Source organism: Mytilus edulis, chromosome 10 (genome assembly GCF_963676685.1).
Source record: "Mytilus edulis chromosome 10, xbMytEdul2.2, whole genome shotgun sequence".
In the NCBI taxonomy this organism is placed as follows: domain Eukaryota; kingdom Metazoa; phylum Mollusca; class Bivalvia; order Mytilida; family Mytilidae; genus Mytilus; species Mytilus edulis.
In genome coordinates, this window is record NC_092353.1 from 8,858,150 (window position 1) to 8,872,208 (window position 14,059).

Here is a 14,059-nt window from a genome sequence, read left to right on the forward strand (position 1 = left end):
GTATGAAAATAAGAATGTGTCAAATGGACAGCAACCCTACCAATAGGCAGAAAATAGCCGGAGGCCTCTAATGGGTCTTCAACATTGCATGAAAATCCTCAGTTTCCTCTCAATATTATCATTTAATCATAAACATATTACAGGTAATCTTGGTAGTTGTATAGTGAATAGTTGTATACTACAATTCGTCAAATGAAGAGGGTGTGTGTATTATATTATCCCCTCGGGTAACATATTCTGTTATTCTATCGGTTTATATCATTTAAAATACTTGTGCAAGACGTTTTTCAATGCATATATTAATATTTGTAATAAAATGTACAACAGACCAAGCCAATAGTTCCGTCCTTACGACGAAGAATCACAACATGTGTAGAAGACTCAACTAATTATGGAGACACTGTAATCAGTTGTTTACGCAAATATAATTGATTTAATTTTTTGTTTATCAAGGAAGTTTTAACTTGCCACAGCTGGTAAGATAAAAACACCAAACATTATATACCATAAATATACACTAATGATCAAAAGCATCGCTTCTTCATTCCCATTGTATACGCATTCAATTGGGACAGACGTGTATGTTATAGAAGACGACATGTACAAGCACCTTGTGATTTGTTTTATTTTCTTACTTTTTGACATGTCTGCAGGTAAGAAAATTGTTGTCTTTACTAGTTAAACAATGATGATTTTTATATTTGAAAACACGAAAAAGTGATGGCTGTGTTATAGTCATATTCTTTTTGAAGAAACAAACAACTTAACATAAAAAGGAATGTGGTCCTTTTAGGCACAATAGTATAATAGGAATTCTTTGGATGAGAACATTAAGTCTTCATATCATTAAAAAGTGTTCTATAGTTTATTTTTTCGAAGCAGCAAATATATCAACTTTAAAGTAAAATCCGTGGATTTCATTTTCTATTTAACGGTTTAATGTGCATTTTATACATTGTCAAATGTTCAATTTTTAAAGAACTTGTTCATTTATATTCAGAAAAAGATGTATCAAAAAGAATTTATTTTGTATTAGTAATAGACCTTCATTTAAAAACTGCTTGTGTCTTATCTACTTCTGATATACAGTTTCAGCTTCATTTGATATTGAAAATTACATCAGGATAATAAATTACCTTTATAGTAGATTTTTTAGGAACTACATTTCATCGGTGTAATTGTATTTACATTTATATTAAGTTTGTGAATTGAATGGATCACCTCAGTAGTTCAACAAATCAGCGGAATTTTAACTTTACGAATGACTATTTATAATGCATTTTTTTGCACATTGAATTAGGAATTACTGAAAAATGGAACGTTTTTAGTACATACAATACTGGAAAGGATGAACACTTTTAGCAAAAGATAGATTGGATCAGGGTTTCTATGTATTCACATTATATGTACAACTCTTCTTCCTCTTGGTAATTTTTGGAATCTCAGAAACTAAATGGTTCAAGAAAATTAATATTGTTATATATAGTAAGGTAATCAATATCATTTCTATGTCAATTTTAAATGTGGAGTTTCTAGCCTGATCAAGAAAACTTCTGACGTTCAAAGCTAATTCAAACCCTTTGTGGACTTACTCCTTTTTCTTCCTAACACACTAACTAATGACGACATTTTATGTAATGAGATGAGTTGATAGCGAATTAAATCCAGCATAATGTATCTCGTTTTCCTTTGTTTTCAAAAATGCATTTTTGATTTACTTTTCTATGATATTGGAAGGTTAACCTGCTTTTATCTATTTGGATCTCAAACTTGAGAAATGTGTGTCATTAAGGTGAAAATCCATCTTTCTGTAGAGGAAACCCTCACTTTTGCCAATTCTTATCAGTTAATAACTTTCAGACAATGACATTCCATTTTGGGCATGTTAAATATGTCTTTCTTTCTTAAAGGCCTTTTTAAAAAAACTTTTTTTTAACTAAAATGTTTGTAAAACTAAAATTTAATCCCTAGTGGTTTTGCAGTCATACATTGTGAATTGATGAAAGTTATATATTTATAACAGGGAGTTTTCTAGTTTAATTTCATTAGATCACTCATGCAATACCTGTTTATGGAAGATGGCCTGCCAGGAGCCTGTATATCAGTGATTGTCGTGTCTTACTGAATTTCCAGATTATTTTTAGATCATAGTTTTGTACATAAGTCACATCGTAAGTTTTCCGATTTGAATTGTTTTAATTTTGTCATTTTGGATGGCATTTGCTCATTGTTGAATGCAATTATTTGGTAAAATTAAAAAAAAATAGAATATATATTACCAAACTTAGATGCTCAAATATCAGAATTCCACTAGAAACTGGTCAATGGCATAATATTCCAAAAGAGGAAAGACAATGTACTTTGTGCAAAAATAATTGTATTGGAAATCAGTTTCATTACTTATTTGTATGTCAAAATGACGAGGTTAAAAAATTAAGACGTGCATATATCCCAAATTACTATAGTGTTAACCCTTCAGAATATAAAATGAAAGGTTTGATGTCACTATGTATTGTAAAAGTCTTAAATAATTTGTCTATTTTTATCAAAAAACTTATGAAATATCTATAATTCTAATATATTATCACTTACATGTAATCGACTGGCGATCTCATATCCCATTATTTTAGCTTTGAATGATTATCACGTGTTATGTATGTGTATACTTGTGTACAGAGAATTAGGTATGATGAACTATGTATGTATATTTCTTTCTATCTTGTTCACCATTGTAAATTATTACTTGTATTATTTGTCTGCCTCTTGTTACAGTGTAAACTGTCTAGAGTGTTAATAAAAGTTGAAAGTTAAAAATACGATGATCTTAAGTTTTAAACTGCTATTTTATTTTGTCTCTGGTGCAGAGTTGACTTATTGGCTATTATAACACATCTTCGTATTTTAATAAGCAGTCCAATGTTTGACAAAAGTATATGAATAAAATGTGGAACGTTCCCATACTTTATAAGTTAAAACCAAATAGGCGAATGGCAGATCTGAAAAATACAGATAATTTTCAACAAAAAAAACAGAACTTCACAAATAAATAAATAAATCCATATGAATATATAGTTTTGTAGCAACTAGTGTATGTTATGATTAAAAATACAAATATATTTCATAGAGCAAAATGCAGTCAAATGACAACTCTAAATGTAATCAATTTGTTCATCAATTTAAATGAAAATTGTTCACTAAAGTAAGTTGACCATACGACCAAATATAATAATGTGCCACAGTAAAAGTTAATAACAGGTAATTAAAATAAAGTTTGAAATGCAATTAGCAAAGATAAAACATTAAGATTATCTTATTTCAAGAAAAACATTGCAATAATAGATGCCTTATACTGCTGTCTACGGCTCATGATGTCGTTTCTGGTGTGACCGATTACGCATTGACAACATAGATAAACACTTTAGGTTAATACCACCAAATCATCGTATGTCACATCTGGCTGCATACAAAAGGTCGAAAAAGGATATTCCCTTGAATTTGCCAGTAATAGAAAATTAATATTACATTTCATTGCATTAAAATATTCTGAGTCTAAATATATATATTGGGTGTTTCAAAGCCCCATTCTTTTATATTTGGTGTTTCTAGAAAATATTTTTTAAATCTTGAGATTACATGGCAGCTAAAGCTTGTACACATGAACAATAAGGGGTGGAAATTTGATTGGTTAACTTCCAGTGATGTTTTTTTTCTTACATGCAATTAACTGTGATGTAAAATTTAGTACTGGACAGGATTAAACTTCACTGATGTCAAGTATTTATTTATTAGAAACAAAGATAAATTCTGACAGGTTTTTGAAAACAATGTGGTATTGCAACTACATATATAGCTAAAATACAAGGTCAAACTGGCCCATTCCAATTAGAACAACTATTGAGAAAAGAAGTTTGGCAAATAGCCATTAGTATATAAAATTCAAGGAGCCTACATGTAGCATGTGGATTCTTTGAACCATATAATACAAAATGTGATGATAATAATTAAAGAGTAAAAGAGGTATAAATGATGAACAAAGTTGGGAATATTATCACAAAGATAAATTGTACATATTTGTGCAGGGATATAAACATGATTTTTCTGAACATGGAACGAATATATTAAAAATACATTTAAAACAGAACATATTATATACTTTTCATTTAAAGGGGAGTCAAGCCTTGTTGTTTTCTCTTATCTTATTTTTCACTTATTTAAACTGAATTTTTTAATTTTTATTTCAGGTCTGACTGAATTTCCATGTTATTTCCCTTGTCCATGGCGCAATCAAACATTTTATAATTTTGGAACTACGTATGGTGAAGTATGGAAGTTTAGTGCTGATGGTAAAACGAGCCTTTATGGAGACTCCGAATCGCCTCTTTACAATCTCAGTTGTTATCAAATAACCGAACGATTCCTCATTTTGAAGTATGCTAACGTTAAAATGTCTTCCTAAGTGTATCTTGTTGTCAATATTAATTTCAGCAATTTATTTTTATCAATGAATTATTTCTAAATTAAGAAATGTAAATAACACTCATTGCACTGCATGAAGTTTTTTTTCTGATCACAAAAAGTGACCAATGCATTACATTTATTTTGTTTAACATTTTATGTTTATTCAGTTTAACAATTATTTTAACAATGATGCCAAAGTATGGACAGATGAAAGTAACGATAGGTAAACAATGCAAAACTCAAAAGATTAAACCGGCCTTAAAATTCAAATCAGTATATTTTGTAGACTAGGCAAATGGAAATTTAATAATTATTATAATAATACATAGAAAATACAATTAAGGAACTGAAAGGGGAAAATAGTCCAAATGGCAAAATTGAAAGCGCAAACATATCAAACGGGTGGTTATAAATAACTGATTTTATGACTAAATCAGTTAAAATCTTTCACATAAACTAATTGATTCAAATAAAATAGACACTTAAGTGTTTAAAAAGTGGTCAAAATCTTTTGTAAGATGAACCTGAAATTTGAGGCTAAAATCGGCCCTTACCGGACCTACTCCTTTGATAAATAAACAGTAAAACATGATGTGTTTTTCTACATTCATCAACATTTGCTAAATATGAGTTATTTCTAGATAAAGATGTATACACTTTTAGAATACTTATAAAATACTTAAATTACAAATCATTTAACAAAACACAATTTGTGCTTATCTATTAAAACAAAAAAAAGTTATGTCTTTCTTTCGAAAAGGAAAATACGGCCACAAATCAAAATGTTGAGCAAATATACAAACTTTATACCTCACTTTACTCAAAAAGTAGCACATGTAGTATATCTTTTATTACGTATTTTATTAGGTAAAAAATAGTCTGTATGGAATTTTTATAAGAATGTAAATACGGGATCAAAACTGTATCGTATGCCCTTAACAACTGTCTTATTCCTGACTTGGCACAGGCAATTTCTTATAGAAGACGGTCGATTGAACCTGGTTTGGATGCTAGCCCAACCTCTCACTTTAGCTGTCGCGTAAACGTATTCTGGTATAAATGCGTCACATGCAATTTAATTTCACAAGTCAAAGTTAAAGTAAAAATGTCAAAATCAGAAATTGAACAGAATCGGTATTAATAACAGAACAGAAAAATACTGTTTTCTTTAAGTTATATTTAGATATGCATGGTAAGATCACAAAAACATCCAGCTGGTGATTAGAGATACCGACGCATTGTTTTGGTCGACCTTTTTGTGATTGCAACCGTAATACTTACTTCCTAATTTACGTCATAGATTTGTCGTCTAATTAATTTTAAAGTACATCCTAATTAGAAAGTCCGAAGGGTTTTTACATGCAAAAGAGTAACGTTTTAACTGATATATGTATAATCGCCTACAGTGTCGCAGATGGTATGCTACTGGGAAAAGGAAAGTTATAAAATTATAATATCACGTTTGTCATTGTGACAAGTTTGAAGTCGTCCATCTCAGTCAATATCGAGAAAATGGTCAAGATATAAAGCACATCTTCAACTGTCGATAGTATTCGTAATTAAAATCTTGAAAAACGCCATAACCATTCGTAACTTTTATTTCCATACATTTTGACTTAACCCTCGTCAAAAAAAATCTCACAAAGGAATCACCTAATTGGAAGTGAAATTATTTTTCAACGTTTGAAATTGTAAGCTATTGTTTTTATTTTGTTTTATGTATTATTTCAATTGCCTACTGTTTATTAAATTTTACGTTGACAACATCTATGGTTTGATTAATTCAGTCTGATTTGTAATTATCTAATGATTGTTATTTATTTCTTTCATCTTAGTTGTCATGATGGATGTTTGTCTTTATTTACATATTTTGTTGTCTCATTTATTTGGAAAAAACCTTTTACCAATTCGAGCCGCTGGGTGAAACAATTATGAAAAAATAAACCTTCTAATGTATTCTAAGCAATACCTCATTTTGGACTTTGGTATTCGCCCATGTATTTATTTGTATCATATTGATAACGCATTATGCAATACAGTGTGCTACATTGTTCTAGTTAAGGTTTGCATAAATTTGCATAAATTTACATAATACAAATTAAAAAATAATAATGCTGATACAAAAACGGAATTCATACTTTGAAAAACATTAGCTTATTATATCTTCACTTTTTTTTCAGGTTTGCCGATGCAGAGAGTTATTTTTGCTTCACGATCTTTTATGATCCTGAAATTCCTCTGGAGATTAAAGTGGGCGGTAGAAGTAAGTTTTTATAGTGTTAATCTCATTATTTTGTAATTGGCAAATCCGTACAATAACTACATGAAGTCCAGTCGAATTGTGAAACAATTGCTCAGATTGTGGTAAAAGCATCAAACTTTGCAGAGTGTTAGTTGAGGTCATAACTATCATTTTTAGCTATGGACCCAATTCAGAAATTTAAAATAGCGGCTCTGGGCGGCCATTTTAAAATCATGTCCAAAAAAAATAATAAAAATAATTAGAAAAAATATGAAAAATATTTTTTTACCAATTTTGATAAACATTCGTATTTTTTATGACAAAGAATATCAACTGAGGACTATTGAGGTATTTAGTTGCCATCTTGAATGTTGGCCATTTTGGAAATATATCATTATTCGCTATCCTAAATTGTTTTTTGAATTAATACTAAGTTTTATTTGCATTTACAACTAGTTTTGCTAATCATTTATTTATGACCGTTAATATAGGATATATTCACCAAGTGCTAAAACAGCCATACGTATGTAAACATGGTTAAGAATTAAATGTATGTAAATACGTAATTTTTTTTAATGTCAGTAAAGCATATAGGTCTTAGTTACTTTTTTACCACCAAAACAAAATGTGTATATACAATATGAGTTATGACCACTATAAGTTGAAAAGGAAAATTGCATAGCTATTAAAATCGCTGGAGCTGAAAAAAATAATAAAAAATAGACTGGAAAGAATTCCGTAACGCGAAGAGAGGACACATGGGGACTTACAATGCCAGGCAAATACAAAAAGAGAAAACATAGACATTTGAGCTGGTAATTAGTCATTTGTTGTAAGCATACAACTGTTCCAAGTTGACGAAGGCCATGTAATGGGAGAATCACAAGGCAAAAGGTATTAATCCTTTCAAGACAAATATATTTTGTCAGGAAAAACGATAGTCTAAGATGAGTCACGGATTGAAAAAAAAACAGTAAAATAACCAGCCACAGTTGTGATGAATCAATATTTGAAATTGATGATATCTGTAAATTGTACAGTGAATGTTCCTAGTAAATATGAGTTGTCATGACAGGAATGATTAATACAACACTTCTAAAAAATTAAAACTAGCTGCCATAGAGGATATGCAAGCACACATAAATGGTTACGTCCTTCTCCGGATTCTCAACGAATATGATGGGGAAGTTATGAAACAGGCCATGTCTTTTAGTCGTGATGATGAAGGCATCTTAGTCAAATAAACTAGAATAGTATGAAGAGTTAGGCTTACTACTTTAAAAAGGTTTACAGGAACATTCAATGTAGGCTTTCAAAATGAATCATTTCCACAATCTTTGAGACGTCTTACTCTCTATCTGAGAACTGATAAGTTGCAGTTGTATCCTTTTGACTACGAGTTGCACAATTGAACTATTATAGCTGAGAAATGGTATGCTTGTCTGCCACTCAACCTTTTGTTAACAGCGCTGTATCAGTTCTTCCTTCCATGGTAACTCCAAGTTGTTCCCGGCACGAACTGTACAATTAAGCGTGATCTGCAAGTTTTGAGATAAGTACAATACCTTTTCCAGACCGTGTGCCATCAATGTATTTTATTATTTTTTAAAGCACAGCTCCAAGGATAAAAGATTGCTGCCTTTCTTTCTGTGTCTTGTACTCTCTGATTTGCTAGTTTGTCAAGTTTTATCAATCATCAAGCAGGATATTAGTGAGTTGACATCTTCAGCTCTAACTTTGGCTAGGGGAATATGTCTGGTAATACAGGTGCACAGTCATGCCCTACTTTGTCGATTTGAAAATGTCGATGTATCATGGAGATCTTCAGATACATCACCACAGAAAAAAAAACCACTGCAGTCATTTATTTTGTTGATCCAGTGTTACCTTACAGTGTCTGGTTACTCATTATTGTCTTTTAATTGGCATCTTAGTATGTTTTCCCTTTTAGTGGTGAAATATTTTGAGATCTAAGCATTTGTTTGACATGATTTTTGCCATTATGCCTTGTGATTCATGAGTGCTTCTGCAGTTCCATAGCCCTCATTCAACTGTTTCGAATTGAGCGAAAGGAAAAGCATTTCAAAACCCAACATCCTCATATGTTTGCACCAAAAGAGTGATTGCCAGCTCAAATGTCTATGTCTGTTCCATTTGTATCTGCTTGGCATTGCAAACCCTGACATGTCATATCTTGCCGTTTCACATTTTCCTTCCAGTCTAATCGTCAATAATTTTCTTCTGATATCTAGCCCCAGGGTTTTCGAAATCTACAATTTTGATCTTTTCCAACAAAAACTTTCGGTCATAAATTATATCTTATATACGAAATTTCTGCTTTAAAAAGTTACTAAGGCAAACATGTAAGTAACAAAACTTCTGATACTGATATCTTTATTTGGTAAACATGTACATGTCTTATCAGACTTCTTTGTGAATATCAAATATAGATAAGTAAAATATGTATGAATGCAAACAGTGAATTAATAAGATTAGCGAATAATGATATATTGGGAAATCATGTTTTCAAAATGGCCATCGTTCAAGATGGCTAGCCAAAAACAAATCAATATATATGAAGTTCTCAGATGACAAGCCTTGTCATCTGTGATGAATATACCATATAACTATATAATAACTTCCTGCAGTAAGCGCTCAACTGATACTTGTTATAAGTCAAAGTGAAAACGGTAATTAAGAAAATGCCAATGTGTAAAGGCAGTATTTAGTAGTACTAGTTATCAAAGATACCAGGATTGTAATTTAGTACGCCAGACGCGCGTTTCGTCTACATAAGACTCATCAGTGCCGCTCATAAAATATTTATTAAGCCAAACAAGGACAAAGTTGAAGAGCATTGAGGACCCAAAATTCCAAAAACGACTAAGGTAATCTATGCCTGGAATAAGAAAATCCTATGTTTTTCGAAAATTTCAAAGTTTGGTAAAGAGGAAATTTATCAAAATGATGGTAAAGTGTCCAAGTAGTCTGTTGTTATTTGTGTATTATTGTCATTTTGTTTATTTTCTTTGGTTACATCTTCTGACATCAGACTCAGACTTCTCTTGAACTGAATTTTAATGTGCGAATTGTTATGCGTTTACTTTTCTACATTGGTTAGAGGTATAGGGGGAGGGTTGAGATCTCACAAGCATGTTTAACCCCGCCGCATTTTTGCGCCTGTCCCAAGTCAGGAGCCTCTGGCCTTTGTTAGTCTTGTTTTATTTTAATTTTAGTTTCTTGTGTGCAATTTGGAAATTAGTATGGCGTTCATTATCACTGAACTAGTATATATTTGTTTAGGGGCCAGCTGAAGGACGCCTCCGGGTGCGGGTATTTCTCGTTACAATGAAGACCTGTTGGTGACTTTCTGCTGTTGTTTGTTTTTTATTTGGTCGGGTTGTTGTCTCTTTGACACATTCCCCATTTCCATTCTCAATTTTATTGAATTTATATTGAAAAAATCTTGATACAAAAAAAGTGTTCATGTATGCAATAATTGATGTATTTTTAAAACATCAAATTTTTTTGTTCTTTTGCAGATGGGTTCGATTTGAAAAACAAGACAGGAGAATTTACAGATTTATGTGCATTTTGTAAAGTTCCAGACTTCTTGTTTTTGTATACAGTAGGTAAGCACATTATTCTAAATGAACAAATATGAACTTTTTCTTAAGATATTTTTCAGATGTTCTAAGGTTTTATTCGTGTAGTTTCTTTAAAATCTTTTCCCGATTTGTCTGCTGTTCTTTTCAAAATTGCATTATAAGTTATTTAAAAAAATCTTTTTATAAATCTTTCAAGGGGGCTCCTGGGCATAAATCATTTTTTTTCCCGACGTAGTCGGTATAGTTTCGGTTAGTGCACTTTGAACTTAAGGACGCTTCACTATGGCAACAGACTACGCATGCTCGAAGATCCTTTCTGTGATTGGACAAAATGCTGCCATGGTGAGTGATTGGTTGTGTTTGAAAAAACGTCTCGTAAATTATATCGTGATGGAAAGCAAGTGAAAATCTATAAATATTTGAACTAGATCTTACAAAGATTTATATTTTTATTAAAATAATTGTTTTTCCAATAGCTCTTTGCATCCATGACAGCTGTTTATTCCGGACAATTATATAATTTTCAATGTTAATTTTGTTGTACGAACGTACACCTGGAACATGACTTTTAGAACGCACCTACGCATGTGAGATTTCCGCGGGGTTTTGGTGAATGTAAACAGAAAGATACTACTTATACTAAAAATAGTTTATAGCTTTGTAAACCATAAATTAAGTTTAATGTAAACAGTAGTATATGTATATTTGTTTCTTTTTATTTGCACTAGATTTTATGACAAATAAAATTTTTAGATGTCATAACAATATTCTTATTTATTGTATAGCAATATAATATTTGCCACAGAACATAACCAACAGTTAGTGTGCAATAAATTATAATATTGCACTAGTGCAATAAATCTTCAAAATTCATGACGTCACCAACGTTTAAATCTTAGTTTAAACTAATTTTTCCTTTCAAATATTATATTGCTATACAATAAAAGGATTATTGCATGAATATTGGGGAATATTGTCCCTCGTAAAACATATATTGCACTCACAAGCTCGTGCAATATAAAGTTCTACTCGGGACAATATTCCCCAATATTCATGCAATAACCCTATAATATTATTGCCTTAATATAACCAGACTTAGTAAAGAATTTCTTGTAGTTACATTCAGATGATGATTTTATTAAAGAGGTTCTGCATCATTAAGTCAGTGTGCTTCTGAAGGATATCGAAATGATAGTTTTAAAAATATACTCAAATTTAAATACGTCGGATATCTTTTTTAAAGATAGTTCTTGTTTCTAATATAGGATTTCGCTATATTTTTTTATATATGAACTTGAACCTATACTTAAAATTAAATGAAATAGAAAAATGGGGTCACCGTTTATTTAACTTACAATCTGCCTCCAGAAGAAACATACATTTTTGTTGATGTCCTTTTTTTTCTGTTGAGCTAATAGGAGAAAAAGAGGTAATATCAAAATAAAAAATAACCTAATTACAGATATCGCTTAAATTTTACAATTAATTAGTTTATGTACAGCTTATTTGAAAACAATAATAAAACATATAGGTCACTGATGAGTTAAAAAATATATTTCAAATTTAATGCAAAATATGGCATTTTTTCACCAATGGGATAATTTTGAGTTTTTTCAATGATATAAATATTTTAAAAGTCATCTGGGGCCAAACCGAATTGTTTTTTTAGGTTGACTTTTGTACCATATCGTAAAGTAATAACTAATAGGGTAATAAGTAAAGTTTGTAATGAAAAAAATAGAGGTTTAATTTTTTGCTGAAATTTTTGTACTCACGAGCCACCTTAAGAATAGTTTCTGAAAAAAAAAATAGTGCTAATATTAAAATTAACGTATATAAAAACAATTTAAACACTTTTTGTCATGTTAATTAAAATTTCGAATGCTATACATGCACAATGTAAAATAAAAACAAATTACAATTAAAAAACTACAAAAAACGAGTATGAAAATTCTTACTGGATATAAACGAAGTAGTAGAAGTAAACATGAATTTGTGTTTAATGAATAATTTTTAGAACACAGTTCTTTATCTTTTCAAATCTTTATTTAAGAAACAGGAACACCGTGTAAGTATTATCCATACATTATCTTTGTTGCTTGGAATGAAAAACAGATATAAAATAAAAGTGATTTATATACTTCATACTTTGCTTATACTTTTTTTTTCTATTGTTATGTCTTTCTATTTTCCTCATGTTGTTTTGTCCTTTTTTAATCACAAATAAAATCGAAAAATACCGAAGTCTGAGGAAATTCAAAAAATTCAGCGATGAAAAGACTCCATATGACAGTTATTTCCTTTTTTCTGTATTATACATAAATGGTAAGTCAATGTATTGCATGAATGGTAAGTAAAAGAGATCTTAAGAATTTGGATTTCAGGTCTTTTGAAATGTTACATTCAGTCTGCAGCGATGTAATGATAGCTTCTATGAGTCATTGCCTTTAAAATCATACAAAATTGTGGTAAAGTAACAGCTTCTAAATCATTATTATTATAAAATCTCTCCACTTTTCTAATCAAAGACATCTGCCGTTGTTCTGATTATGAGATCTTTTCACAGAAATTACTTGTTCTGATCATTAGGTCTTCCCACCTTTCTGTGAAAAGACCTATTGTATTTGTAAATACCGTCTTGTGATACTCGATATGTCAATCAAATTAAGGCAGATTGTCGTAACTTTTTTTCGTATCACACTCCATGCAGTGTGATACGAGAACTATCTCTGTGTGCAAGATATAGATAACAGACTTCAACCATTATAGAAGTACATGTACAGTTATTATATGAGACCGCAAGTGACTGTTTTAAACTGGAAGTTGATCAGTATCTTCTATGTTTTAGACAAACGTATGTACCTTTAAAATCAGTATGAAGAAAACAATATTTGGACACCAATAGTAACTTTGAGTAAACCGAAAGTAGCTTTTAACCAATAATGAAGATATGCTGTAGACACACTCTCGATTGTTATCTCAACAATTGTTGTTTAATAATCACTAGTTTGATTATTTTATTAACAATATATGTTTATTAACATAATTATTAAATCATTTTTAAAATTATAAAACTCATGATCAAATTAATTATCATCTTTTCTGTTGTCGAATCTTGCGTTGTTAGACAAAGATAGAAACACAGTGTGTTGCATGCTATAAAAATTTATTTACATTCAATATACTTTCAGCTACCCCACTCCCTCTGTCGCTAGACTGTAATAGACCATCATCATGTTCCCCACCTGGTGTAGTTTGTAATATGAGTGACACCATCCCAAAAGCATGCTCAACAACAACTGAACCAATAACTGAACTAACAACGTTAACTGTACCATTAACGACTACAGCAGACCCAAAAACTTCGAGCAGCAATTGTGAAAAGAAAAAGCAAATCCATCCATCCACTTAGACAAAAATGGACAGATTTGTTGAATTTGAGTTCCAGTTGTCTAAACTGCGAATAAAGATTAATTGATAATTGTGTTTTATCACATGAAACAGAAATAAAATTATTTAAGTATATTCGTTGTCTTTGGAATCTCGTCAGGGACATACAGTGCAATAACGTTTAACACTAATCAAATGTGGACATACAGTGCAATAACGTATAACACTAATCAAATGTGGACATACAGTGCAATAAGGTATTACACTGATAAAACGTACCACTATTTTAATTTGAACTTATAAACGGGCTTTTCGACTTCTGTCACTATTATCTATGGAATTAATGCATACCTTATCCTAA

At 30.6% G+C, this 14,059-nt stretch overlaps 1 protein-coding gene across 2 annotated transcripts; it reads left to right on the forward strand.

The window, feature by feature from the left end:
- Window positions 1-500: 500 nt before the first annotated feature.
- LOC139493315 (uncharacterized) lies at window positions 501-13,833 on the forward strand. Of its 2 annotated transcripts, XM_071281594.1 has the most exons (6): window positions 501-653; window positions 4,242-4,428; window positions 6,639-6,721; window positions 10,243-10,332; window positions 12,362-12,376; window positions 13,500-13,833. In XM_071281594.1, the coding sequence occupies exons 1-6, from the start codon at window positions 521-523 to the stop codon at window positions 13,718-13,720; spliced, it is 729 nt and encodes a 242-aa protein (XP_071137695.1). In that variant the 5' UTR covers window positions 501-520; the 3' UTR covers window positions 13,721-13,833. The 2 variants fall into 2 exon arrangements, with proteins under 2 accessions (XP_071137695.1, XP_071137696.1); XM_071281595.1 differs by lacking the exon at window positions 12,362-12,376.
- The last annotated feature ends 226 nt before the right edge of the window (window positions 13,834-14,059 follow it).